Below are 26,464 nucleotides of genomic sequence, written 5' to 3'. Positions count from 1 at the left end.
AACAGTCTTGGTATTGTAGATTAATATCCTTCCCACGTAAATAAATAGAATATATGGGAGGAGAAACATATGTTTTAAAATTTCCAATGATGATGAGATTTTAAGAAAGAGGCAGCACAACATTTTTCATGATGCATTTGGCATTTTTGAGGAAAAATTCCTGGTAAAGCCTGACTGCAAGTAAACAGAGTCAACATCTGAGTCAGAGAAGGGACAGGGGCACGTCTCCCTTAGTAAAAAACTCGATTGCCTGTTCTCTTACTCTCAATTACCCTAATTGGAAGTGGGGAGCTAATGACTATTGCTAAATGGTTTGAAACAAACAGCAGCACTGGGGGCAAAAAATAGCCATTATGAGCTGCAGTGTATCAACCACAGTGAATTTTTCACAGATTTGTAGATTTCAGTGTTTGGGTGACTGGTCTGGCTGTTTGCTTAGTGTAGGGGAGAGGACCTTACCCAATAATTTCTGAGGGGGTCAGTAAGTTCTGTTGATACCAGTGCAGACCTTTTGAAATCGCATCACAGTAATTAGAAATTACCTCATCCCTAGACTGTGCTTTCCAATTGTTAATTAAAATAATACTTCTCATTGTTAGAGTGCTTGTGTTAGAAGAGCAGTCAGCTGTCAGAAACTTTCCTTTTGGCAAGAACTCCCATGTCAGGATTAAAATCCCTCTCACCTTTGTCTTGGGAAGTGAAACAGAGCAAGAAGCAGACTCCCACTGCAGGTCAGTCGGTGGTGCAGGGATGCTGGAGGTGACATGGGAGATGGCCCTGCATGGAATCACAGAGCAGCCAGGCCTGTCTGTGTCTGTTTGTGTGTCTGAGATGCCGTGGATGTGTGATGCTGTGAGGTGGACGTGCTCTGGGGCCTCGCTGCTTGCTTAGAAATGCACCTGGCAGCCCTGATTTGGGGTGTGGGAGGAGTGTTGGAGAGTGCCAGGTGTGCACTAGGGCAGGAAAAGATCATCCTTTGATGATTTGGAGCTCCCAGGTACCTCAATGTAATGTGTTCGAGTGGTCAGAGATATCCATCAGGAATCAGTGAGGATTATTCAGAGTTCTCTTTCATTTAATGCATGTCTTTATTGTTGATTTAGGACTGAGTACTTTAATGAACTTTTCAGAAAGTCCTCAAATTTGGCATTTCTCTGGAAATGTCAGAGATGAAGCTCGTGAAGCTAGAAATAGGGAGAGCAAAGTGTAACTATATCCTAAGAAAATACAAGGCCACAGAGGGAAAAAGTAACCCAAAACTTAATTTCAGAGGAAAAAAAAACAGGTGAGAAGAGAGTTCTCATGACCTGCAGGGGTTGAAAAAAATGAATTTAATTTAATGTGAAAAATTAATATTAATTGGAAAAAAAAGTGCATTTTTCTGTGAGTATGCAGCAAAGATGATGGTAATTTCTGCTGTGTGTTTGTACCTAAGTGCTTTCTTGAGTCTGGGCTGAAGTGGAAGAAAAGCAAGGTGGGAAAGAAAAGATGGTTTCACTGGACTACACCATTTTTTAGCAGTGGCTAATTTTGGACACTTGTTTCTGAAAAGTCTTGCTTGTAGCCTGGCATACATCAAACTGGTTCTGTCAGAAGCACTTTTCAACCTCAAACTTTGTTCCCAGGCCGAAAAACTGGCACGGCATTTACTCCAAAACCCAAACAAATAGCAGCAAGTTTCTGACCTCAGGCTTGCCTCTTGCTGCTAATCTGATTCCTTTTAAGGGTAGGAGCTGGTGGTTAACATGATTTCTAGTGAAACCCTGCTTGCAGCTGAATATGAGAGTGTTGGGTTCTGCTGGGGCTGTTGATAAAAATGTCATGGCCACACACCCATATCCAGTTTCTAGGAAAATCTTCCGATGTATCTTTTGCATTCTTTATATTGTCATGTGGCTGATCATCACTGACATGCCTTCTTAAGATTATGTTCATGTCCAATAAGAGCATGAAATTTAACTCTATCATGGGTCCCTACCAGTTCATTTTGACCCCTAGCTTGGCCCCATCTGCTTTACCCCTTCCTGTCTAAAACAAATTTATCGTAAAGAGGAGCTCTTGCAGACAAATAGTGAGTCATAAATCCCGATTTTGAGTAATTCCTGAGCAGCTTCCTCCTGTGATCCAGCCCCAGAAGGTGGAGATGTCCTTTCAAAAAATAGCAGGGGTCTGCAGCAGACTTGGTCTGGCTCCTCCAAATGCTGCAGGGGTTGTTTTTCTTGCCTGTCATGTGCCAGCCAAACAGAGTTTATAATACAGAATTGAAAAGAGGAAAAACTGCCTAATCTTCTAATAAAATGTAGCCACCTCGAGGGAGGAGATTGGCTTAATGTAGTAGACCTACCAGCCTCAGTCAGGGAATAATTTTGAAGGAATATGTAAATATTGCAGCTTTTCTGTGTTTTGCTTTCTGACTTACTCTGAGGGAATACTTTTTTTCCAACGTAAGTGGAATGATTGTTTTTATTCACCCAGAGACCAGTGGGTTTGTGTTAATGGGTTGGCTATGAAGCCTGGCATGTTAGAGGATGGGGGAGTGGGTTTTGTGCTGGTTCTGGAGTGTGTTCACAGAACCATGGAATGTGTTGGGTTGGAAGGGACCCATCAGGCTCATCAAATCCATCCTGTGGCCCTGCACAGGACACACCAGGAGTCACACCATCTGCCTGAGACCATTATCCAGACTCTTCATGAACTCTGTCAGGCTTGGTGTTGTAACCACCATTTCCACCAGGCACTACATCACAGTTCTCTTAGGTGTTTTCTATTACTAATCTAAATGCATTAAAATGTCTTTTGGTGAGTATTTATTGCATAAAGTCTCCACTGGAGGTGTGTTGCTTGCTTTGTGATTGGCTACACAGCACCAGATTGGTTACACAATATTGTTTGTGCTTCCTGAGGGCTGGAGGACAGAGAGCTTCCACAGAGCTGCCTCTGGGGTGGATATTGGCCCATATGAATTTAAAATTTGGTTTCCTTGACTGACATTTACTTTCTGAGAACTCTGTTGCCCGTCAGACTCAATTGCTCAAATGTCTGTGGGAAACCAGTGGTGGTATGTGAATGTGGCCTCAGCAAATTCATTTTTAAAAATGTGAACCAGTGTTCACTGGAGGAAAAATGGAGCATTTCTGCATTATTTGGCTACAGTGAGTCTTACAAACTGATTTGATCCTCTTTCTTTTTCTGTCATCAGATTTTCATGACAAAGTTATATATGTATGGTATTACAAATCCTGAGCTCTCCAGAAAGATCTTTAATCATCTAGACCATATAAGCAACGAACACTTCAGGCAAAAGCAAAGCTATTAATTTTGCACTTCAAAGTCACAGTTTTTTTCCCCCTACAAAGTGTATCTTATAGAGCTGCCACTCTCCACCCTCATTCTCAGTCTATCCATAGCTCTGGTGCTGCTGCTAACCCGAACCAGTGAAATGTTCTTTATTCACAAATATGTGCAGAACCTGCATTAGCCCTGTACAGGATCCCCTCCTGTTACCCCTGCTGGGAGGAGGTGCTGGATTCCCTCAGGGGCACTTAGAGCCTTCTGTCCATGCTGCATGGCTGCTGTGAGCCTCCCAAGGGAGCTCCCCTGGGAGCAGCAGCTCCCTTGTGCTGTGTTAGTCCCAGGCTTCCCAGGAGACAGCAATGCCAGCAGGGAAGCTGCTCTGGAGTACCTGCCATTGCTGTGTGTCAGGCTCTCTGCTATGCTACACTGACTTTTTGAGTTCTGAATTTCTGCCTTCTTTGTAGTTTGCCCATTTGCAGTCCAGTCAAGCGTGGTCTCATTCCTGTGAGCACACAGTGCTCTTGTTCTTTGGGGTTTGGGTCTTCCTAATTCCTTGGCCTCAGTGATGTTTCATGGAAAAGTGTTTGAAGGGGGATTGTGCAGGCTGTCATCTTCTTACCTATTCCCTTCTAACATTCTGAAACACTATCAGCATTGCATTTGCTTGAGTATTGTCTTGCCCACATATTCTGAAAGAGGAAACAACTTACTTCACCCATGTCCTCTAGATCAGCCATTACTTTTAAGTCTCTCCCTCAATTTCTCCCTCAGATTTCTCTTAGCCTTGCTCAGCTGTCCCACTGTGCTGTTTGTGGAGAGGAACTCAGAGGCATGACCTTGTCTCAGTTCAATACTTTATTAGTTTTGGCATTCTATGTATTTTTAAATATAGGTTTTCCTTTTATAGGATTAAGTATTTCTGTTTTAAAGGCTTGTTGAAACATGTTTCTCTGTCTCCCTATCTCAGGCTCAGCAGCTGATCAGCACAAGGCTGTAGATCAGAAGTGACTTCTGGCTCTTTCAGACACCAGCTAGAGGAGGAAATGGTTTGAGGTGTGCTGACCAAGGAGATTACTGGGGTTGGCATTTCTGTCAAATGTTGGTTCCAGCTATTGCTGGAGAATTCACAGTTCTGAGAGTCTGAGCAGTCCCAGCAGGTAGAATTGGAGAAAAGAGGGGCAAAAACAGAATGAAAAGCTCTCACATTTCCTCTTTTCTCCCTCTCAGAGCATTGTCTTTGTAATGCTGCCATTTAAAGATTGAATACCTACCCAAGGACTGAAATTAATATGTAATGTTGATTCAAGTTGCTACTATAAGATTGTCTACCCATCCATCTGGTGCAAAGCAATATATACTAAATCTGTCTGAAAGGACAGGCCAGCCTGAAGTAAATGTGCTTCTATCATGGTGTGACAGCCTGGCCAGCCTTGACAGTGGGTTCCAAGAATCACAAGTTTATGGTCTGTCAGCTAGTACAAACATCCATCCATCAAATATCCCCCACTTGTTATACCTAGAAGACAGAACCGTGGAGGCATTAAGAAATGGGTGGCAGAGGGGAATTATCTGCTTTGATATATTCAGTCTCTAGGATAAGAGAGATCTTGTACTCCCCTGGTCTCAAAGATCATCAAAACCCCACCCCTCTGAACGTGGTTGGATCAGAGAGCTCTGAGACACAGAGGAGATCCTTGTCCTCTTTTTTCAGCTCTACCTTGCCCTCCAGCAGAAACTGTAGCTCGGAGCTTTTAAAGTTTGCACTATTGCTTGTTTTAAACCACAAATTGTTTGTTAAACAAGGTCCGTGTTCGTGATTGAGTGGCTTTACTGAGCATTAATGTCACTCAGTGGCCAAGCGTTCCCTGGGGAATGCTCCTGGCTTCCCCATTGCCTGTCACTCGCAGCAAGGTGGCACCCTAAGGGACAGGCATGCTCAGGGCTGTACACATGCCAGTTAAAAACCCAGGGTCTGCAGGACCGGTCCTGCCTTCTTGCTGCATTGTGGGGCTGTGACTGCTCAGGTGGCATCCTCACTCCTGAGCTGAAAACCCCCAAACCACAGCTCCCTAATCTTAAAGGCTCCCTGTAGTTTCTAATGCAATTAAAGGTCCTTGTCCCAGTGTCCTCATTGAATTCTGGATTCATTCTTGATGTCCCCTCTCAGCCTCCTTGCTGGGACCTGGTACTTTACTGATCTCCAGCTTCCCAGCCTGCAGAATCCCATGGGATGGCAGATTATGTGGAGAAAGTGAAGAAAGGCACTTCCTTTGGGTGGACAGGGGGATCCAAGGCCAGAGGGAGGGAGCCTGTGAAAGCTGGAAAGTGGGAGAGCAAATGATAAATTTCAGAGGAAGGACGCAGCTGAGGGAAGAAAAGGAATTTCTTTGGGCTGGGCAAATACATCTTAAGAGATTTGAGTACCTACAGGAACACTTCAGAAATGTTTAGCAGTGGATTCTCTCAAGGCCTTGTCTCTTAAAAGGACTTCAGGGCTCGGTTACTGCATGGACAATCAATCAGATGCCTGGGGGACAGGTTTTGCTTCCCTCTTCCTGCTGAGTTGGCTTCACATCACAGGTGTCCTCTCTGGGTACAGAGGTGCGTTAGGATATGCAAGGAGATGCAGGGAGCGTTTGCAAGAGGATGGAAGCTCTGTTCCCTGACCAGCTCCTCCTTCTTTGATAATGCAGAGGCAGGCAGGGGAGCTAGGGGGGCGTTCCTGTTATCCAGTCAATCAATCATTTCCCTATGTTTATTATTTATCTCCCTGGCCAAACCCTCCCCTCATTCCTGCCACTCTGGGCAATGGGAATTTTTGTGATCTCTGAGCAGCAGAGGCTGGTGGGCAGCCTGTTCTCTGCTAGCAGCTCATTCTCAGCCATGTGAGAGGAGAAACATCCACAAGGAGAGATGGAGTTAGAACTTTATTAGGAGAAACCTAGACATGACTGACTAAAATCTCATGTTAAGGAAAACACACAGGTCTTTTCAAGATTAAAAAATACAAATATATAAAAACTTACAAACAAAAACACGGTTTCCCCTGTCTGAGTGTGAATGTGTATTTAAATGCACAGGGAGCTGTACCAAAGCTGTGTATCAGGAGCAGGGATTCACTTTCAGTGGCCCTAAGAGAGGGAATGGCTCAGTCCCCTCATCAGCTGGTCCCAGGCCATTCGCTTGTGCAGTCCAGTGTTGGGAAGCTGTGGCCTGTGTCTGGAAGAGCAGTGCAGGGTAAACAACAGGGAGCAGCGTGGCTCTGTTTAGCAGATCTTTCCCAGAGGGATGTCAGCTCTGCACTGAGAAAATGTATCCTGAGTGGGAGCTGCCTGCAGACCTCACCCGCCAGACTCACAGTGCAGCCTCGGGCCCCAGTGGTTGCTCTGAGAGATTACAGTGGTGGAAAGACCCGGTCCATGGGTGATCTCTAGCACCGTGTGTGCCAGGGATGGAGTGGAGAGGATGGCTTGGTGGCAGAGCAGAGACTTGCTGTGGGGACAAATAACTTGACCTGTGCTGGCTGGCAAGCTTGAGAGAGCAGGCAGGAGCTGAATGATGTGCAGGACCTGAGCAGGGCTCTTTCTGCTTGCGGAGGATGCAGAAGCATTTTGGTAGGTTGGTGAGAAGACACAGGCCGTACCTCTTCTGCAGATAAACAGAGGATGCTTTTCTCTCAAGTGGGCAGCTGGTAGCACCCTTTCAGCAGAATTCAGGTTGCTTGAAAGATGGGTTTCAAAAAGGGGAAAATCACTTTGTTTCTACATGATACTCGTGAGATATCTGTTCTCACTGGAGAGTCTCTATTTCTGTTAATGGGTGTCTTGCTTAGGATTAATGACATAAGTATATTGGGAAATTTTCCCAGTCTTCATCAACTGGTCATCTAAGTGATTTCCCTGGGGCCAGTCTGCTGCCGCTGACTTAGGAATGAGGAAGGGATTCCAATGTTAGACATGAGGCAGCTGTGCACTGGGGACCACAGATGTCCTTATTTATGGGGAAGAGTTGTTCTATACACAGTGTCAAAAAATTCAAGTAGGATTTATTGTGTAGGTAACCTGGTATAAAATATCTGGGCTCAGTTAGAGAAAGGGAGGATTATAAAGAGCCAAAATGAAGGAGATGAGAAAATCTTTCTTTCAGAAAGCTGACTGGTGTGTTTCTGCAGGTGAGAGAAGCTTCTGCTCAGTACAACCACCAAGCTGATGTTGCAAACGTTGAATAGAGAACACAGAAGATTTAGAGGTCCAGTCAGTCTGTTGAATACAGTATCACAGTGGATACCCACTGGGCAGGAGTCTGCTGGCCTGTGCTCTACCAGGCTAAGGGTGGGGAGTCTCTAATCCCTGTGGGTTCCATGGTGAAAATACAGCTGAGGGCTTCATATCCCGAGATTGGTGTCTCTCTTCAGTGCCTGTGGCTGCCCATGCCTTGAGCCGTTAGAGGTGCTGTTTGGAAAGGATAGAGAGAGGACATTAAGACAGGGAGGTTAGGGGTGAGAGTTTGGAGTCCACTTTGCCAAAGTTTTACTGAGCGCTGGGACAGCTCCTTCTCCTCGTCCCTGCTGGGGACAGGTCACACAGACAAATCATCCGACCTAGCCTTGCTGCTGGCACGGCTGGCCTTGCTGAACCGGCGTTTCTCGTTGAAGTAGTTCTCGGGGAAGGCAGGTGCTGCACATTCACTGGCCGCCTCTGGACTCTCCACGTAGCTGGACTTAATGAAGGGCCCTTCCCCAGCAGCATCCTCCTGGCCGTGGACCCTCTCAGTGGCGAAGTTGGCGGTGTTCTGCTGGGAGGCCATCTTGTTGCTGAAGGGGCTGATGAACTTCCCGTTGGGACTGGACAAGCACTGGTTAAAATCCGGCGGCGGGGTGTACATCTGTGCCCTCTCTGCCTGCGGGGCAGACTCCAGCCTGCCGGGGGCTGTGCTGGGGCTGGCTTTGTAGGAGCGGGAGCACCTCTCTTTGGCTTTCTTCCAGCCCAAGTGGTACAACTCGGCCAGGCTGAGGAAGAGGGAGAGCACTGCCACGGCCAGCATGAAGACGATGAACACGTTCTTCTCGGTGGGGCGGGACACGTAGCAGTTGACGGGGTGGGGGCACGGTGCCCGCTGGCAGATGTACAGGGTCTCCAGGAAGATCCCGTATAGGACGTACTGCCCCACGATGAAGGCCACTTCCATGGCAGTTCGAATCAAAATGCTGTAGACGTAAGTGTTCAGCAGGCTGCCCCTGAGTATGATTTGGCCTCCCGCTTCATCCCAGCCAGACAGCTTAGTCTCTTTCTCTGCCACGGAGCACTTCTGCTGGTAGTATGTGTCACCACCGTTTTTGTTCTCTCGGGCCTCTATTTCTGCCTCCTTCATCTTCCTCTTCTCCTCCATGCGCACCGTGTGCATGGCATGGCCCATGTACACCAGGGACGGGGTGGAGACGAAGATGATCTGGAGGACCCAAAAGCGGACGTGGGAGATGGGGAAGGCCTTGTCGTAGCAGACGTTCTCGCAGCCGGGCTGCTGGGTGTCACACATGAAGTCCGACTGCTCGTCCCCCCAGGAGGACTCCGCGGCTGTTCCCAGCACCAGCATCCGGAAGATGAAGAGCACGGTCAGCCAGACTTTCCCCACCACTGTGGAGTGCTTGTGGACCTTCTCAAGGAAGTCTCCCAGGAAACTCCACTCCCCCATTTCTGCTCACCAGGAGGGGTGAGAAGTCTTGAGAGTTGAGTGCAAGCCTCTGTTGGGAGAAAACAGAGAGTGGTTCTAAGGAGGGTTAGGAAATGCCCAGCTCCAAATGGATGGAGTGAAATGGGTCTTTTTTTTTAGTTTTGTATCAGAGGTAATGTTTTCATTTGTTCTGAAATGAACATGTCTGGTTTGCTGAAAACTTTGTTTCACATCCACTGGAAACCTTGTGTTGTGTTCAGGATTATTTTTTTCTTTTAAAATTCAGATACTGAAACAAAAAGTGATCTTCTTTTACATAACTAATATACAGCCTGCTAAATGAGTTCCCAAAGCCTTGAGTGTGAGCCAGATTTATTTTTGATTCAGAAGGTCCTTTCAGTGTGATCTGCATATTGCCTCCTCTGTGGACTGGGTAGTTAAAGCAGCATTTATCTGTCTGTAGACTGCACTCTGGAAAATCCTTAGTGGGCTGATCCCCTGGGAGATAAGACTGGAATCTACAGCCTGGCCTGAGCAGTGGCACTGTCAGATGTTGCCTTTGTGTAATACCTGCACCACCACCTGGAATGTGAAATGCTCACAGCTCTGGGTTTCCTTTAGGAGCTTTAGTGCCACCACTGAAGTGCAGAGAAAATCTTTCTCTTGCCCACCTGCTCCCTGTCCCTAGGTTTTGCTTTGGGTTTGCAGTGTTACCAGATGCAAGTGTTTCATTTACAAGCTGCAAATGTTTAGGGGAGTGTAAAGACTTTGGTGGGCTGTGCCAGTCGTGGAAACCTAATCTGCTGCCACGCTGTCATGCCTCTCTGAAAGGGAACTGCTGCAGAATCTAAATGGTGAGTCTTGCTCCTTCTGCTTTTCTTAAATTCTGAGGGAAAATTCACGTTCAAATGAAACAAAGAAAAAAGCCTCCTTTGAAGTGCCTCCCGAGGACCAGCAACTCCTGGGAAGTGCTGTTGGTAGGTGGTCTGATGACAGGAGAGGTTTGCTGGACTGGGACTAAGATTGCAAAGTGGAGATGCAGGAGAGCCTGCTTCAGTTTTGTTTCTGACTCTGACTGACTGTTTCTGGCCAAGTCACTTAACCTGACGGATAAAAAGAGAGCAGTGGGTTTAATCCATCTTTTGTGGGGCCCTGTGGGAGTGCTTGAGCAATCATTTGATCCAGTTATGCTCACCATACTTACCTTCCCAAGGCACTGCAAAGCTCTCCCTGGTGAGAGTTAAGGGCTGGGTGCTATAAAGTGTGCACTATTACCTTGGAGCTAATGTCCTCCCACAGTCATTCTTTTAGAAAATAGCATTTTAATAAGTAAATGTAAAAATAATCATCATAATGAAATATTAAAAGCACTAGTCAAGGTAAATCCCAAAGCCACAGGGACCAAATTGTTAACTCTCCTTTATTGTTCCTTGTCCTGTCTTTAGGAGCCAATTATTTTTATAGTGCAAAGAACATTTGTGGAGAGAGACACTGTTAAAAGCTGAAAATTTACTGTAGCAATATTGTGTGGATTGCCTGTGAGCAAAAGCTGGAGAACAGATACACTTGTTGAGGGAAAAATATCCCCTCCTCTAGTTATAAGAGTGATATAATTTAATGTAGCAGTACACACCATAATTCATAGCATTGTTTGTTCCTGTGTTGTGTCCAGCTGCAAGGATGGATGGGACAAAGATCAAAAGTCAAACCATCAAATTCCTGGTGCTGCTGAGGGCTGCCCTGAGGAAGGAGAGGATTGCCCAGGTATGGAGACAGGGCAGTGGCCACTTGCTACCCCACCACCTGTCAGAAGCCATGTGAGCAGGGAGATGGGACACACAGGAAGCAAAGGACGGACTTTGGTGCTTTCCTGCCCTGGCAGGCATGCTGCAGTCATGCTGATGGAGGTCCTGGTGGCTGCTTGGCACATGCAGGAGCCTTGATCTGCTGCCAGCCCAGAGCTGGAGGAGCAGTAACACGGAAAATCAGCTGGTCTTTCTGACTCCCCTCATCTGCACTGATGAAAACTGGTGAATGTGTGGGTCTGTCTTACCTTCCAGAATGGCTTTGGTGCAGTTACTACATTCTGGAGAAATTAGCATATGGCTTCATTCCAGGAGCACCAGGGGATTAAATACAGGCAGATAAATCAGTGATGGGAAATATTTACAGACTGTGGCACTGAAATTAGTGTGTTTGCTTTTTTTTTCCCCAGAGTGCAGAAAGGCAACCAGCTACCTACAGCTCTGTGTTATGTGTCCCCAGCACCACTATGCTGTAGCACAGCTGTATGTGTGGAATATTTCTTACAAGGCAGCATGAACAGTGGTGGGTGTCCTCACATTTCCAGGTGAGTTTATGTTGTTTACACATGCCTTTTTTTTTCCACCTTGCTTGGTAATGTAAATATGAACACAGTTCTCCCTGGCTGTGCAAAGGCTGAGTTTTTTCTTACTGCTGTAGGGAAGTACAATCACAAACTGAGCCCCTCTTCCCATTTATTCTATTGTGTGCAGGTTGTTTGGGACTTTACAACAGCTTGTTTTCCCCAGGGAAGGCTTCTAAGCCTAGACATTTGCAGATTGTAAAAATCTGGATGTGCAGGACACAGAGTAAAGCAAACATAAGCGCAAGGAACCCAGAAATAAAAAATGTTAATGGATGCGAGAAGAACAGCAATTTACCTGTCTCACACATGCACAGAATACTTCAAGAAGCTGCAAATCAGAAGGATCTGAGGCTGGCAGTCACGAGGCTTAGGCTGGATTATAGGGATGTTTCCTCTGCCCTCCCTTGCACAGCCTGTCTAAAGAAGGGACAGCCGGAGGTGCCTCCTGATCATCTCGCTACAGCCCTGTAGAGAGCTGAGGTGGCTGCTGCAAGGGCGTAGGTGGCCACAGGGGAACAGATTTGGAAACCAACAGAAGGAGTTTCCCTCCTAGAGCAGCATTTTTGGCTTAGACATTTGATACTTATTAGCGAGCTATTTTTGCAGTGCCCGATCAAGGGTCTTTGAGAGCATCTAGTTCTCTGCTGCCAGCAAGAAAAGAAGGATTGTCACCTCCTGACAGCTTTTCCTGGCTGTGCAGAGCTGCCCCTGACCTAGCCCTTCTCCTCATAGCTTTACTATTCTTGGGAATTTTCCATATAGTTCCTTTTCCTCATTCCCAGACTACTGTTGCCCTCACATGCTTTGACCTCTCAGCAAGTGAGTGTCTGCAGCCTTTAAAATTCCTAGTTTGGGCTCAGTCGGACAGATCTTGTCTAACTCTGGTGTGGCTGGGCAAAAAACAGCTCTGGGTATTCTTGTGGTACTCAAATACTTCTAGCAGTACTCAGCACCTGGTGCTGGTGGAAGACCAGCAGCAGGGTCATGGATATTCATGAGCAGTCGTGGGCCATGCCACTGCCCTTCCATGCTTTTGGCTGGCAGCTTTCTGCTGGATCCACACGGGAGCTGGGCACTGTCACGGGATCCTGGCACCGGGGGACGCGTGTGTGACACAGACCAGTGCAGCTTGGCACAAACCCAGCGACGTGGCCAGCCCGGCTCAATCATCACCTGGAGCACCACTGAAGCTGAGGAAAACTCAGCATCACCCCACAGGCCAAGCATGGAGTCTGCTCAGCTCCAGGCTGCCTTGTGACTGCCAAATTCCACGATAAAAATACCCCAGTGGGGACAGCACCTGCTAGTACGCCAGGCTGGCTCGCCAGCTAGGGGCTGCTCTCTGCCATTCCTTTTTTGCACTGCCTTTATCTGCGGGAGGGGAAGTGTCTGTTGCCCTCTGAGCAGTTTTGCCCATCCTCTTGGTGATGCCACGTGCTCTGAAGGACGGGCGAGCATTTCACATCACTGCTGCTCGCTCCAGCCAGCACGCTCGTTCTGGTTGGAACTAGCCAGGGCTCTGATGAACAGCTAGCATACCCACACCAGAGAGCCAGGAGGGCTGTTCCTGTGCAATCATTTTATATGAGTTTATTTCCCTGGGGGTTGCTAGGAAGAAAGTTTTCCCCTCTTTAGAAGACAGGCAAGGCTATCAGCAGTGATATAAATAGCTGAGCTCAACACTTCAAGCTAGCTTTTCCCACAAGGAAGGTGACAGGAGGTCGTCATCTCTGCGGGATGGTTCTAAAATAAAGTGGAGAGTCTGATTATTACACTGTTTCTGCTCTCCCTTGCTGGGCTCACCTCTTCCCCGTGGCAGATCCCAGGGGCACCTGGAGAGGCTCTCCGAGGAAGGCTCCTTTGTGTGAGGCAGGCACATTTCCCAGGGAGGGGGAAAGTATCCGATTCAAAGCCATTGTGTTTTTGCCCAATCTCTGTGTGTGATTTGCTCAATCAGGTACAAATGTCTGTCTCTGGGAATTAATGAGATTTCACAACGAAGTGGAGGGCCCAGGATGTTTTAAGAAGCTCACACTCCGGACATGTGGCTGTGTGTGGAGGCCATGCAAGGAGTGCATCCCCTCCAAGCTACTGACTGAGGAGGCAGCTGTCCCCTCTGGGTACTGGGCATGTGAGCAGTGGCATTGCAGTGGGGCATCCAGGCCAGCTGGTCAGTGCCTAGGAACTGCTCGTGGCTTTTCTCCCTCCAGCTGTGTTATCTCATACAGGTACAGGCCAGCACGTGGCACAGCAGATCATGGTGGGTGTGTGGGCAAAGCTCTTTGCCATGTGCTGACACTTTTTAGGCTGAACCCAGACAGGAGTGGAGCCCACACTGCCCAGCTGTGCACTCACATCTGTAGGCACTTGGGAAGGTCACTCCAAGCTCTGCACTGGAGGCTGGTTAATGCTACTTAAGGATCTCCAGCCCCTTGTTAGTAGCCTCAGCATCCCATGCAGTGCAGATGTTGCCACCTCTGTCTTGCAGATGGTGATCACTGGGGTACAGAAGGCACAAACTGCTTGTTTGAGGTCACTGTGTTAGAGACAGCTCAGGGGTTGTGACTTGAAAGATTGTCCTTTTTTTCAATGCAGCACTGCACCTTTAACCTCATGACAGCAATACAACACTTCTTCTACAGCACATCTGCTTCTACAGACCACAGCCCTTCTCTCTTGTGCCCTCAGACAGCACTGTCTTGATTACCTGAAAGAAAACCCTCTCCTGCTGCCCTTCTATAGCAGGTACACCTGGCAGAACCACAGATGGTTTGTTTTGTTTTTGTTTTGTTTTGCATTGTGGGGACACGTGGCTTACAACATTAAATGATGAATAGAGTTAGAAATGCACTGTGCAGAGTGGGTGCAGTGCTTTGGATTACAGATGATTTGTGATGCTAAAGCCCACCTCAATAGGTATCTTTTTGTTCAGAGCATACTACCATCCTTCCTATGGGTATGCAAGAGACAAACAACAACCTATTAGGCATTTTTGTCCAAACATTATCTCTCTGGCTTCATATATACATGCATATGCTTATGATAAGTTTCAGGCCAGTTGTTTAACCAAATTTGTAACTCTGATCTTCACATGAGCCTGGAATAAATAACTTTGTACTTATGCTTTTAAAGAAAAATAGTTGACGTTTGCATTGGTTCCATTCTAGTTCCTTGGGTTCAAAGTCCTGTGTTGAACCAGTATCAGAGTAACTTTGACTTTAGAGCTGAAATATCAAGGGAGAAGGACAGCTCTGTGTTAACAGCTCTTGTCTTAGAAGACAGACATCCAATGTTTCTTATCTTTCTGCTCCTCCCAAGTTCACTGTAATTTCTGGAAGGGCCATACTAGTATCCAGAACACTGGCCCTACTTGTAGTTGCAGACAGCTTGTTATTCCTTGACGAGGTGTGCTTTCCCCCTCCTCTCCAAATGTGGAAAATCTCAGAGTTCACGAAAAAGAGAGTGGGTGAGAAGATAAGGGAGCTGAATGACCCGTCACCTCCTACACACAGGCACACAACCCCGATGCACACAGGGACACAGACAGAGAGGAATCACTCAACACCTTCAAGTGTGTACATCAGGGATGTGTTACATGCACAGATGATAATAATATGTAGAATATTTTCATCTGAAGTGACGGTGGAAGCTGCAGACTCCCAGTCACTTGAATTTGTATTAGTTGTCTGTCCAGAAAATCTAATGCTGTTCCTCCCCCTGTGCTTTCATATATCCAAATATTAGGGCCAAGCTCTGCCTGATGTAGTCTCAGGAGACCAAGAACAGAAGACACCTTGAACTCAGATGAGTCAAGCTGAGGGATGAATTTATCCCACTGTCTTTAAAAAGCTAGCATCAAATAGTTACATGATAGTGGTATCCAGGCTTACACTTAAAATGCAGGAGCATCTTCTAATTCTCTTGGGATTCTCTCTTTTCCTTAGAGAAATGTGGGTCCCTAGAGACAACAACAGATGTGACAAAACTGGACTTGGGATAAACTAAATGCAGGGCCACTGTGCTTTTTGCTAGGAAAAAAAACCCCATAAATTCTCTCTCTAGTGTAAATGCTGGCAACTTGATGCTCTTTCCAGTATCTTTCCCTTTGCAGAGAGAAGCTGACCTGTATGAATTTGCAGATGATACTAGATTGGGCAAAATAGAGGTGAGGAGATAGCCAAGGAGGGCATAAGGAGCTCTGGGAAAAAAAAAAAAAAAAGCAAGCTGTGAAACTTGGGGGCTGCTGTAGTAAAAGCTGTCCCTGAGCTCTGCTGAGAGAAGCTGATGTCAAGCACTGCTCAGTCTGTGGGGAAGGCTGGTGTAAGGAGATGTGCAGTGGTGGCAGCCTCACACTGGGCACAACAGAGCAGCAATTAAACCTGCCCATCTGATTTTCGGCTCGTTCACAGACTGCATGAGATGCAACCTGTTATAGTGTTGAAGAAAAACAGACTGGAGAGGTAATGGGAGAAGGAGAGAGCTCTCATTCAGACTTTTCCCATCCTTTCTTCCTTCCTCTCACCCCAGTACCTCCCTGCCTATCAGTCCCCTCCCTGCCATGGTTTTCCTACAGTCAAGCTCTCCCAGAGAGCATTGCCTCAGTTTTTTGGCAGTTTTGACCAGCTAACCCTCTACAGCACCCAAATTACTAATTCTTTCAGCCTTAGAAATGGGAATTTTTCAGCAACTATTTCCCACTTATTAGTACCTTGTCAAATCTCATTTCTTCCTTCTTTCCAAAAATCTGTAGGATTCTTTTCACACTCCAACCTCATTACTGTATCCTTGCCTCAGTCTGACTATGTGAGTGGATTATTTTTTGTACTCAGTGTATGCGCTATATATATATATATATATATATATATATGCACAAAAATACACCTCCCTTTGAGACCAACTAATACTTAATTGGCAAAGCCCAGCAGTAGGGAGTTAGGAAATGCTGGGGTTACTGTTCTCAGTAATCTTAATTCAATCTCTTTGTGCCTGTGCCTCTTAGAGTCCTTAACCACATCCTCACATTGTCACCTCATTCTTTGCACAGGATGCCTGCCTTGTTCTGTGCCAGCCTGGCGGGGGCTTTCTTGAACAGCAGCTATTCAATGTTTTGTTTTCTCCTCATTGTTCAGTGGGTGGCCTGTGCCTCATTTACTGTACATTATTCAAGTCCAGCTCTAAAGACAGAATTATTAGTTTCCTCATGGGTTTTCCTATGGCTTTCATCACAACAGTATCTGATCGCTTCACAATTATAAATCTACTTACTTTCATTACCACCCAGAGGTGAGGAGATGATATTAGATCAGCCGAGGAACTAAGGCAGCGAGAGATTAAGATAAAAACTATTCATTAATTTTGGAAGCTCTTTGGTGATGTGGCTAATCTGTTGATGCTTTTTTTCCAGTGTACTTAGCAGTGTATAATGTGTATTCAAAGCAGAGCTCTGTCTAGTTTGTGCTGGAGTGGGAGAGTTTATCACTTCCACCAGTTGTACCACATGTAGAAGTTAAATATCCAAAAGACAAGAAATGGGCATTTGTGGGGAAACTTGCCTCATCATGACAGAGGAAATTGGACTAAGAGACAAGAATTAACCCCAGTCCTCTCGGATAGCTTTATCTGACTACAAACTGGAGACAGTTTTTCTCCCACCCCACTATTCCCTCCTTTCTTCACCAGACATCTGAGTGCAGCAGAAGACCCTGGAGCTCTGCAGGCTTGCCAGACTGCTTCACTTTCCAAGCAACCCTGTGCCCTGACCGAGGCATCTGTCAGCTCTTCTGCTTCTAAGGGAGAGCAGTTTCATATGGGAATTCTCAGCCATTCTCAAAGCATGTCCGTAATGACATAAAAAATGGAGAGAGGCAGAAATATAAGTGTAAACCCTGTAGTTCTTACATTAAACCCCCCTGACCTCTCTTCAAAGATACACTAGAGAGACTTAAAAGAGTGCATCTCTCTGCTCATTGCATGCTGTGTGGCATGAATATATCTTTGTTTCAGGGAAGAGCTAGCATGCTGAGTATTGTTCACAGAGATCTCTCTGTTGCTTATCAACTGCAATAAAATTAATTCCCCTGCACCCTAATGAATTCCTAGCCCAAATATTGAAGTCTCTCTGTTGTCTTCTGGGAATTATTTCTAATTTTAAGCCTCTATCCTTGTGCCTCATACAGCAGCACCCAAAGCATGGAGCAGTCTCCAAACTGTGCTCCCTAATGACATAGGGAGTGCTGAATTACTCATTCCTCCTTGTCTGCTTTCAATGCTGCAAGATAAATCAGAAAATGGGCAAATGTGTGCAGAATCTATGAAATCTGTCTGAAGGTCAAAAAAAGAAGAGAGGCTAAGGTATGAAGTCCTGTATTTTCTGTCAGAGTTCAAATTTTTTAATGCCCATATAGTACTAAAAATATTGTGATAATATATACTGTTGAGTGGAAAAACAAAAAAAAACAACCAACCCCAAATACTTATAGTAACAGGAATACTTAACATAGTTCCCAAGCGACCAGAGCCTGATGAGTATTTTAAACCCTGAAGCCTCAGGAATTCTCCTAAAGTACTGCTCTGCTCCCAAGGAAAAGGGGAACAAAGTCAGAAATGTGTGCTCATCTCAGGGTAGATTTTGAAAATACCAGCAAATGCAGAATTTTTTGGCTCCTGATAGAAATACTGAATACTGTGAGGCTTCTGAATAACTCTTTAAGCCTCTCCTAGCTGCACACACATGTGCACACATATGTTACATGCATGAAGTTCTTTAAAGAGAGGAACACTTAGGCAGCAGTAGAGGAAAACTCTCACACACTGCTTCACCAAGGAATTTTGATGAGTTTGTTACAATGGAGGGAGAGTTCAATGCCTACAGCTCATTCAGCACAAGACTTTTTTAACTGAGGTTTGTCCAGAAAAGCCACTTATATAATCCTCTAAAGGTTGTTAGGGTACTTGAGGGACAGGGGCACTGCCTCAGTTTACCGGAGTCGTTAAAACCAGAATGCCACAACGCTCCTTAGACATGACAAATGGGAAGCCAAACTACCCTTCAGGAAATCAAAGGAGCCACCACAGATCTGAGGTGGCAATTAGTCAGCAGCCTTTACACTCAGTGAGATTGCTTCCTTCCAGGTTGGTGTGTTCTGGGGGTACCATGTTCTCAAGGTGGGCTATTCTTTGAAAAAGCAGCGTTAAATCATGGAAATGTAAGTGCATAATTATTCCAAGTACAAAAAAGGGGGCAATGTCCTGGGGTGACTTAAGTTAAAGTTAAGACTTTAAGTTAAAGTTAAGACTTAACTTAAAGTTAAGAAGGCAAATAAAAGGAGTCAGCAGCTGCTGGTGTGGGAGAGGACATTTGTCCCTTCAGGTCTGTGTGGCTCCTTGCTGAGGCTGCCACGGGCAGTGTCAGGATGGAGGAGAAAGGCATTCATTCCCTGGCGGCGCGCACAGAACGTGTGACTGCGAAATACCAGCAAGGCACTTGTCTGCACTGGAGTTACATTCCCAGGCTCCATGTCACAGACCAGCCAGGACACAATACTCCCTAGGAAAAGAAACTGCAGTATTTCGAAAGCGTCCTGCACGCTTCAGAATATAGGCGGATAATGCAGACGCTTGATAAAGTGTTTATACCCTGAGAGCCTCTCCTAGGTAAGAGCTCCCTTCACCACTGTCCCCCGAGCAGCTTGACAGCATGCTGAAAGGGGATCTGACAGAAATGGCAATTTGTACTTTATACTGTCTGAGGGAGGATGTTTGGGGCTCTTATCGTGCTTTCCTATACATTGGAATCTATTGGTATCTATGTTCATTGCAGGGAAGTTACTTGTTATTTCTGTAGCTGCCTGTGGCAAAACAGTTTAATTTTTAAAATGTCCCAAGCCCACCATGTTACTAGTGGGAATGTTTTGAAGAGAAAATGAAATAAAAAGTAAATTTCTTAAGTTATTTTTGGCCATCCTTCTTTTCCTGCCTCTCCAAATCCTTTTTCCCCCTCATACTGCTTTCCCCTCGAATGTAATAACTTGATCTACCATCAGCACTTCTGCAGTTCTATTATTTCCCCCTCATAGTCACTTACCTGATTTCCAGTGTCTTGTCTTCAGTCTCCTTTCCTTCCTTTAGCACTTTCCCTTTTTGTAATGAAGTTGAACTCCTTCTTCTCCTCAGTTGCTTCGTTTTATTCCTTTAATATGGTTCTCTCTCTCTCTCTCTCTTCCTCTCTTTCTCTCCACCCCCTTTCTGTGTCACTTTCTCTCTTCCCCACTGCCTCTCCGCCTTTCCCCCTCTTCTTTCTTCACCTACTTTTCTTGTCTCTCCCACCCCCTCCAGACTAATCTTTCTATTTTCAAACCTGGTTTCCTGTTGTTTTTCCTTTAAAGACCATGGATCTCAGTCCTGCCTCTCCATTCTCAGCCTCTCCCTGTGCCACCCTCCTCATGCCGACAGGATGCATTCGCTGCCGGCTTCGCGCAGTCCCTTCCAGTCACTGCTGCTACTGTTCCTTTGCACATCTTCCCACAGATAACATTCTATGGTCTAAGCCTTCCCCAAATGAAAAGAGACAGCATTGCCCCACAGTTACACCAGCCAGACCCTGGAAAGCTTTTTCCATGCAAGACAAAAGATAGTTCAACCAACAAGGGACATATTTCTGACTCGTTCAAGCTTAATCTGGCAAAGCAGAGTTCATGTGGAGCAGGGGTCTTCCACCACTTCAAATCACACAGAACTTGCTCTGCTGGCTTGGACCAGGGGCCCAGCGAAACTGCAGCCTTGTCCTAAAGAGCACCAAATGCTTCACAGAGACTTTTTATATGTCCTCATTCTGATAAATAATCTGCCTGTCAAGAGAGGTGTTTTTTGTCACGCCACCCTACCTCCACCTCCCCGCACACACAGATGCACGAGCATTTGGGCCTCTCTTAAAAACGTTTTTGACATACCAAGTGTCTGAAGGTCTTGTATTTCATGTATGTGTCAAACTGAGCCTCTGAGGCCTGCACATCAGAAATGGCCCAGCGAGGAGGCAGAATCAGAGATGCCTTCTGGCTTTGATAAAGGTCTCAAAGAACCGGAGGCAGGAGAGCGAGATTTGCACAGAAGACTCTGCTGACCTGAGAACCGACTTGCTGCACACAAGCTCGGGTGGCTATCCCTCCAGCAATCCTTCCCAGGCTAGGTATCTCCCACCCAGAACATTGCCTGGTGGTCTCTCTGCATCAGTGAGTGCAGATAATGAAACAAAAGCAGTCCAGGGACTAAAACACAATGCTGGCAACACTTCTAATAGTTTTTCTCCCACTAATTTAATACCTCCTTTAGTCACAAGATTGAAAGACAGTCTACAAAGGGACAGTGCTGTGCAGAGGCTACCTCTGCACATGTCCTGTGTGTCCACACAGGACACACAGTCACTTTGAAGTTAGGAGTGCAACTCTTTTTCAGGAGGGCTGGATCCTCACTGGTGGTTAGTGCAGGATGCAGGACAAAGAGTGCACAGTAAATTCCCACAGCAGCTCAGTAACCACCTGGTATGGAGACACATATAGTCATCTACTGCTTCATTTCTAACTTTATTGAAAGCCTTTCTGTGGCTTTTAAGAAAATAGAAATGTTTCTGGAGTCGTTTCTCCCTCTCCTGTGTGGCAGTTGTGTATCTGCAATGGAAATTCACGGGAAGGAGAATATCATTCCAGCTTTTTGTCCTTCTAGAGTAATTTCCACAAAGCATTATTATGTAAACTCATGTTGATTTTATGCCAGCGAGATTGTCAAGGACTTCATCATAGAAATGTCCAAAAAAAAGGTGTTAATAATACAGGTCTAGCTCACAGATGGCTTTGGGATAGGCTAGGGATAAGGCTTGTCAAGTGTTTTTCACATGCTGTAGAGAGACAGGTCCTGTGAGAGAGCTGTCTGCAATACACTCACCTCCCTGCATGGCTGTACACCCAGGGTGATCAGGGCTGATTCTCCCTGCTCACTCCTTTGTGTTTCCTGCCCAAGTGTTGCTCCTGAGTGGCATACAGAGGTAATCCTGAACCCAGCAGATACAATCTGCTTCTGCTGAATGTATGAGGGAGGGGAGAAGATTTCTGTCCAACACATGCATGATGCACAGGACGTACCTGTTACGAGCTCTTTCTGCTTTGGTGTTGGTGGCAGCTATTTGGATTTTGATGCATGGAAAGGAAATGGTAGAAGGCAGACAGGGAGGCAAAAGACAGGGGAGTAGAGATGTATGGATACTTCAGCCAGCCCCTCAATGTATCATCCCTTCTCTACTGCAGTCTCTTCAAGGGAAAACAGAGGTGTCCTGGCAGCTTCTCCAGCCCCTCAGCTAGAAAAATAGCTGGTTTGCTCAATCTTAAGCAGGGAAGAAGAATTTTGAACTACCCTCCCCAAGAGCCTGTTATGCAAAACTTGTCTGACTTGAGTGAGGAGAGCAAGTGGAAGAGAATGCTCCCCCAGACAGTGGGAATGAGGAGAACAGCTGACAGCTTTGCCATGTACAGCTCACAGATCACAGCAGTTTGTGAGGCTGTGCAATGCATTTCGAAGGAAAGCAGAAATAAGACCGGGAGGCAAAGGGAAAATAGAACAACATGTACTATCTTTTGATCAAAACTTAAGAGCTTTCTTGGATTAGGATTCCTGACCCCCTAGGTAAAAGAAACATAGCAGACCTTATCTACCTGGAGTTCAGTAAACCATATGATATGGTGTCCCAGAAGAAGCAAATTAGTGTAGAAGATTCAGCTGAAGAAGACAGGGATTATTAAATAAATCCTCAAGTGAGTAAGAGACTGACAGAATTGATACACCAGTTCCTTAATAGGTTGAAGGGAAATTATCTGTGAGGCTACTTAAAGATTGCTCTTAGGACTGATCTTTTTTTATATTTCTGTTAATTACCTTGGCACAGAATGTAGAAATACTAATGAAATCTGCTGATGAAACCAAGCTGGGAGGTATCATGAGGGCAGAGGTGGATTCCAGCAGTACAAGAGCTGAAGGCTCTTTGTGACTGGAGTGATCAAGGTGAGGATAAGTGGGAGAGTGTGAAGTCACACACTAGGAACTTGTTGCTTGAAGAGTAACAGGAATCTCCATCTCCCAGGAGAGGGAGATGGAGAAAGATAGGGAAGGTTCCTGGTTCAAAGGAGGAGGAACCAGCAATGCTACGTGGGGGTGAAAAAGGCAAGCAAACTTTGAGGATGTAGCAGTATTTCCAGTTACAGTGAGTGGAAGTAATGTCATCCAAGAGGATGAGACTTCTCCAAAATAGTGTCTGCAGTGCTGCTTCCCCACATGCAAGGAGGATATTCAGCCTGGAGCAGGTACAGAGGAAGGCAGTGGAGTGGTCAGAGGGATGGAAGGTGTCTCAGCCAACAGTGTGTTTGCTTATCAGTCACAGCAGTGACTGCACAGAGATATTTGAGCTGATTTGAAAATAGATGTGCTACCAGCTTGAGCTTTTCAGCATTAATTATTTTGCACTGAACTTCATGCTAGTGCAGCTACACAAAGTAATTAAATCATGGTGTGATGTGCCTGCAGGGTGAATACTATAAGGGAGCTTAGTTACTTAGTCTGGCAGAACAAAGGTTAAGAGAGGAGAGATTTGCTGCCTATAAATACTTTTAGGAATTGGGGGTTGGGAAAGTAAGTGCTTGGGAGAGAGCAGAGCTACATAAGCTAAAGGACAATGTGGCACAAGAATAAATAGATATAAATTGTCCATGAATGAATTTAGGTTGGAAATCAGAAGGTTTCTAAGCAACAGAGCAGGCAAGGAGGTGCTGGAACAGCATTTTAGCAGCACAAGTTAGGGTGGAAACCTAATGAGATTTAGGACAGAGTTTAGTAAGTTTAGAAAAGGCCATTTGTTTTGTACTTGCCTGTTATTCAAAGGGACTGAACCTGATAAACCAAGAGGTCCCTTTTTCATTCTATTTCCTGTACTTGCCATAGTGCCTTATTAGATCTGCAGCCTTGCATACAAAAGCCAGGTAAATCTGGAGCAGAGTTTGTGTGATGAGTTTTTGAGCATTGATCCCATGGATATTTAATGGAGGGATTCATTCGGTACCTGAGATTTAAACAAACAAAAAGAACAAGCCAAGACAAAGCATGGAGAAAGTCTGCAAATGTGCAGTAGTATAGATGAGAGCTCACATATGAAAGAGCTTCTTCACATAAAATAGGTGTTCCCAGAGCAGCTGGCTATGCTGGAAGGCTGTTTCAAATGCAGCTAGATGCTCTCTTGAGACGTGGAATCTTAAAGATATTGTCTGAAGGGAAAATGTCTTGTACATTCCTGCCATTACCAAGGACTTTGTCCTTGAGGAGGATGTCAGGTTTACTGCATTGGGAAATTTCAGAAAAAACCACCACCAACAGTGGTTGAGTTAATCTCTGCTGCCTGGCCACAGCACTGCACTTACTCTGGTTCTTCATAATGCTCCATGCTGGACAGGCACCTCTAGTACCTTCTCTAAAGCACCAAACGATGGTACCTTCCTGATGAAACATTTTATCTCAAATCCCCATGCATGGATATGATTGAAAGAGAAGGCCAGAGAGGGAAGTTCTCTGTTATACATTAGACCTCTGGAGACAGCTCGAAGGCATCCTCCAGTAGGAAGCAAATTCCCAAGGACAGGCTGGGCCCAAGGGAAGAGGAGTGTTAAAGGCCTCTGAATAAGAACAGTTTTATAGTCACAGTTCCTCATTTAGTAGAAAACCCCAAATTATTCCATATGGATGGATGTTTTCATCTCCCCAACCCAGAGTACCATACTAGCACAGAGTGAGAAAAGAGGAAACAAGAAACAGCAAGTTGCGAAATATCACTGTGTCAGACTCATTTGCCAGTAAAGTTTTCAGCAAGAAAAACTGGAAGAGGTTTTTATCTCATTGAGGAGAAATTGCCATTTATCCCAAAGTAAATGCTCAGCTGTCAGCTTGATGTTACTGCAAACAAAGTAAGGCCCTCTCACCCCTCCTGCTTCCACTTCTCAAGTCTACAGCATCTCTGAGTAGTTGAGAAGTGCTTTGCAGATGATAATGAAATTGCAGCTCCTATAAACACCCTCCTTGTTTTACAGGTGGAGGAACCAGACCATGGAGGGCATAAAGGATTTGTCCAAAGGATCAGCAAGTCATTTTTAAGCAAGGAGTCCTCATCTACCTAGCCACCAGACATTCATCTTGTCCTGCAAACTTCCAGCTAGATGAATTGCTGCTTGACAGAAATATGTGTGTATACATATCCACATAAATATGTTTCCGAAGGAAGAAAAGAAAGAACAGATCTTTACCTCTTTTTGCTGAGCCTGCACAGGTAGAGAGAGGAACAGGTAAAGTTGACTGAAGGGTGGGAGAGCTCTAGCACAGCCCTTTGGTCTTGCTGGAGCCCACCTCTCTGCCAGTGTTCGGCTCCCAGAAGAGATCCTGAAGTGTCTGGGGGAGGACACTCGGGGCAGGGTGAGCGGAGCCCCGGCAGCTCCCAGGAGCTCAGCCTGTGGTCTGACACTGTCTCACTGGCTGGACATCCCCTGCAGCCTGGAGGACCAGTGCTGGGGGAGACTCGCTCCTGAGCTGTTCCTGACATGCACTGGCAGCTGTCTGCTTGCTATTCTTTTAAAGGGTCTTCGTGGATCAGGATAAAATGTGATCTTACGCAGGCGGCATTGTAAGCGCAACTTGGCTCAGGTTCAGCTCTTCCTCTGGCTCCCAGCTACTCTATTTTTATTGAAGGAATTTGAGGCTATCAGAAAGGAAGTCAAATTGTTTTAGGAAAACAATAGAAAAGCAACTTGAAGTTTATTAGCTTCCTGCCCAGGGCCTGTGACCAAGTTGTCAAACTTATTAGAGTGATGGCAGGACTATTTATTTAAAAGCGCCCACGATTTCATTCCTGTTTGGGCCTTAGTGAAAACAAAGGAAAGCCATAAAATAATATCTGAAGGGAGCAGATGGCTAACTGGTAAATGGTGTAAGGTTGGCCTGTGAGCCATTCCTGGTGTTCCACCAGTGCAATGGCTTTTGTGGGATTTGTTGCCAAATGAATGCCTGGACTTGCATTCACAGGCCAGTCTCATCACCCCAAATTCCTTACTGTGGCTCATATTTTCAAGTGGAAGCCTCACACCTAAGAAAACAAATTTGGCAGGAAAAGATCTTCATTTAGAGCTACTGAAAGGAGGGAAACAATGCAGCAGGTCTGCAGGAGAGCCAGGAATAGAGCCCAGGTGTCCCTGACCCTGTTGGACTGCTGGAGCCCCTCGACTGCAAAAAATATTTATATCCTTCAGAGGCAGCTGCAGTCTGCTTCCCCATCTAGCTCCCCCAAAGCAGCCACACCATCAAGTCACTGAATGCATGCTGGCATGTGGCTGGTGAGAAGAATGGGCAGCCAAATCATCGAAGTGCCTGTGAGCCTGAGCCTCCCTGAGGAGCTTCATGGTTTGCAACGAAACAAGAAGAGAACAGAACAGGTAACTGAGAAGCGTTTGCAAACTCTACCCAGTGCAATGCCACATCCCTTGTTCAGAGGGCCCTCTGCTAACTGAGTGTTTAACCAGCTTCCAGGGAGGATATAGGAAGAACTCACCTCTCCTTTCAGCAGTGCAGTCTCTAGGAACTTGGGTGCTGAGGTACTCAGCTCGCAGAGCTATGCACAGAGGCTTTGCACAGCTCAGCAACCACTCTTCAGATGAAAGGAAGAAGAACCCACCTCAAAAATTCTCTTCCTTCTTCTCCTCATTAGCTTAACTAAAAGTGGGAATGCAAAGCTGCAGTTTTCTCTGAGGCCTGGGGCAATAATGCATCTTGTATTGGCAAGTGATAGAAGATCTTTGTTTATATGCTCCTTTTAATTTATCCAGGTTAGGTGTTTATAAAAGAGTCAAACTGAGTGCATTATCTCTGAAAGGCCCCAAGAAACTGGGTCTTAAAAACTTGGTAATTTTAATGAAAGTGCAACAATTTCTTTTATTTATGGTGTCCTTGCAGCTTTTAGAAGGTTTCTGTAATTTCTGTCCCTCTGAGATATTGCCTTGGTGAACAAATCAGCCAAAGAAGTGTGCTGAGCAATGCAGC

The 26,464-nt window shown here is 45.8% G+C and overlaps 1 protein-coding gene and 1 long non-coding RNA gene across 3 annotated transcripts; one reads left to right on the top strand and one right to left on the bottom strand.

Annotated features, from left to right (window-relative positions):
* Window positions 1-6,183: 6,183 nt before the first annotated feature.
* On the bottom strand, window positions 6,184-25,254 carry GJA5 (gap junction protein alpha 5). Of its 2 annotated transcripts, none has more exons than XM_058862982.1 (2): window positions 24,682-25,254; window positions 6,184-9,034 (listed from the first exon to the last, which is right to left on the bottom strand). In XM_058862982.1, the coding sequence occupies exon 2, from the start codon at window positions 8,983-8,985 to the stop codon at window positions 7,873-7,875; it is 1,113 nt and encodes a 370-aa protein (XP_058718965.1). In that variant the 5' UTR covers window positions 8,986-9,034; window positions 24,682-25,254; the 3' UTR covers window positions 6,184-7,872. The 2 variants fall into 2 exon arrangements, with proteins under 2 accessions (XP_058718965.1, XP_058718956.1); XM_058862973.1 differs by lacking the exon at window positions 24,682-25,254 and adding an exon at window positions 19,437-19,773.
* On the top strand, window positions 9,087-24,667 carry LOC131591879 (uncharacterized). The gene is made up of 4 exons (XR_009280478.1): window positions 9,087-9,818; window positions 10,637-10,728; window positions 11,180-11,314; window positions 24,469-24,667. It is a non-coding gene; the product is annotated as an uncharacterized LOC131591879 (long non-coding RNA).
* Window positions 25,255-26,464: the final 1,210 nt, after the last annotated feature.

Source organism: Poecile atricapillus, chromosome 1, assembly GCF_030490865.1.
Source record: "Poecile atricapillus isolate bPoeAtr1 chromosome 1, bPoeAtr1.hap1, whole genome shotgun sequence".
Classification (NCBI taxonomy): Eukaryota; Metazoa; Chordata; class Aves; order Passeriformes; family Paridae; genus Poecile; species Poecile atricapillus.
Note: the sequence above shows the minus strand (reverse complement) of the source record. Positions and strands in the feature narration are given on the sequence as shown.

Coding starts and splice junctions, on each gene's coding strand:
- GJA5 (XM_058862982.1), bottom strand. CDS start 8,985: ATGGGGGAGTGGAGTTTCCTGGGAGACTTCCTTGAGAAGGTCCACAAG.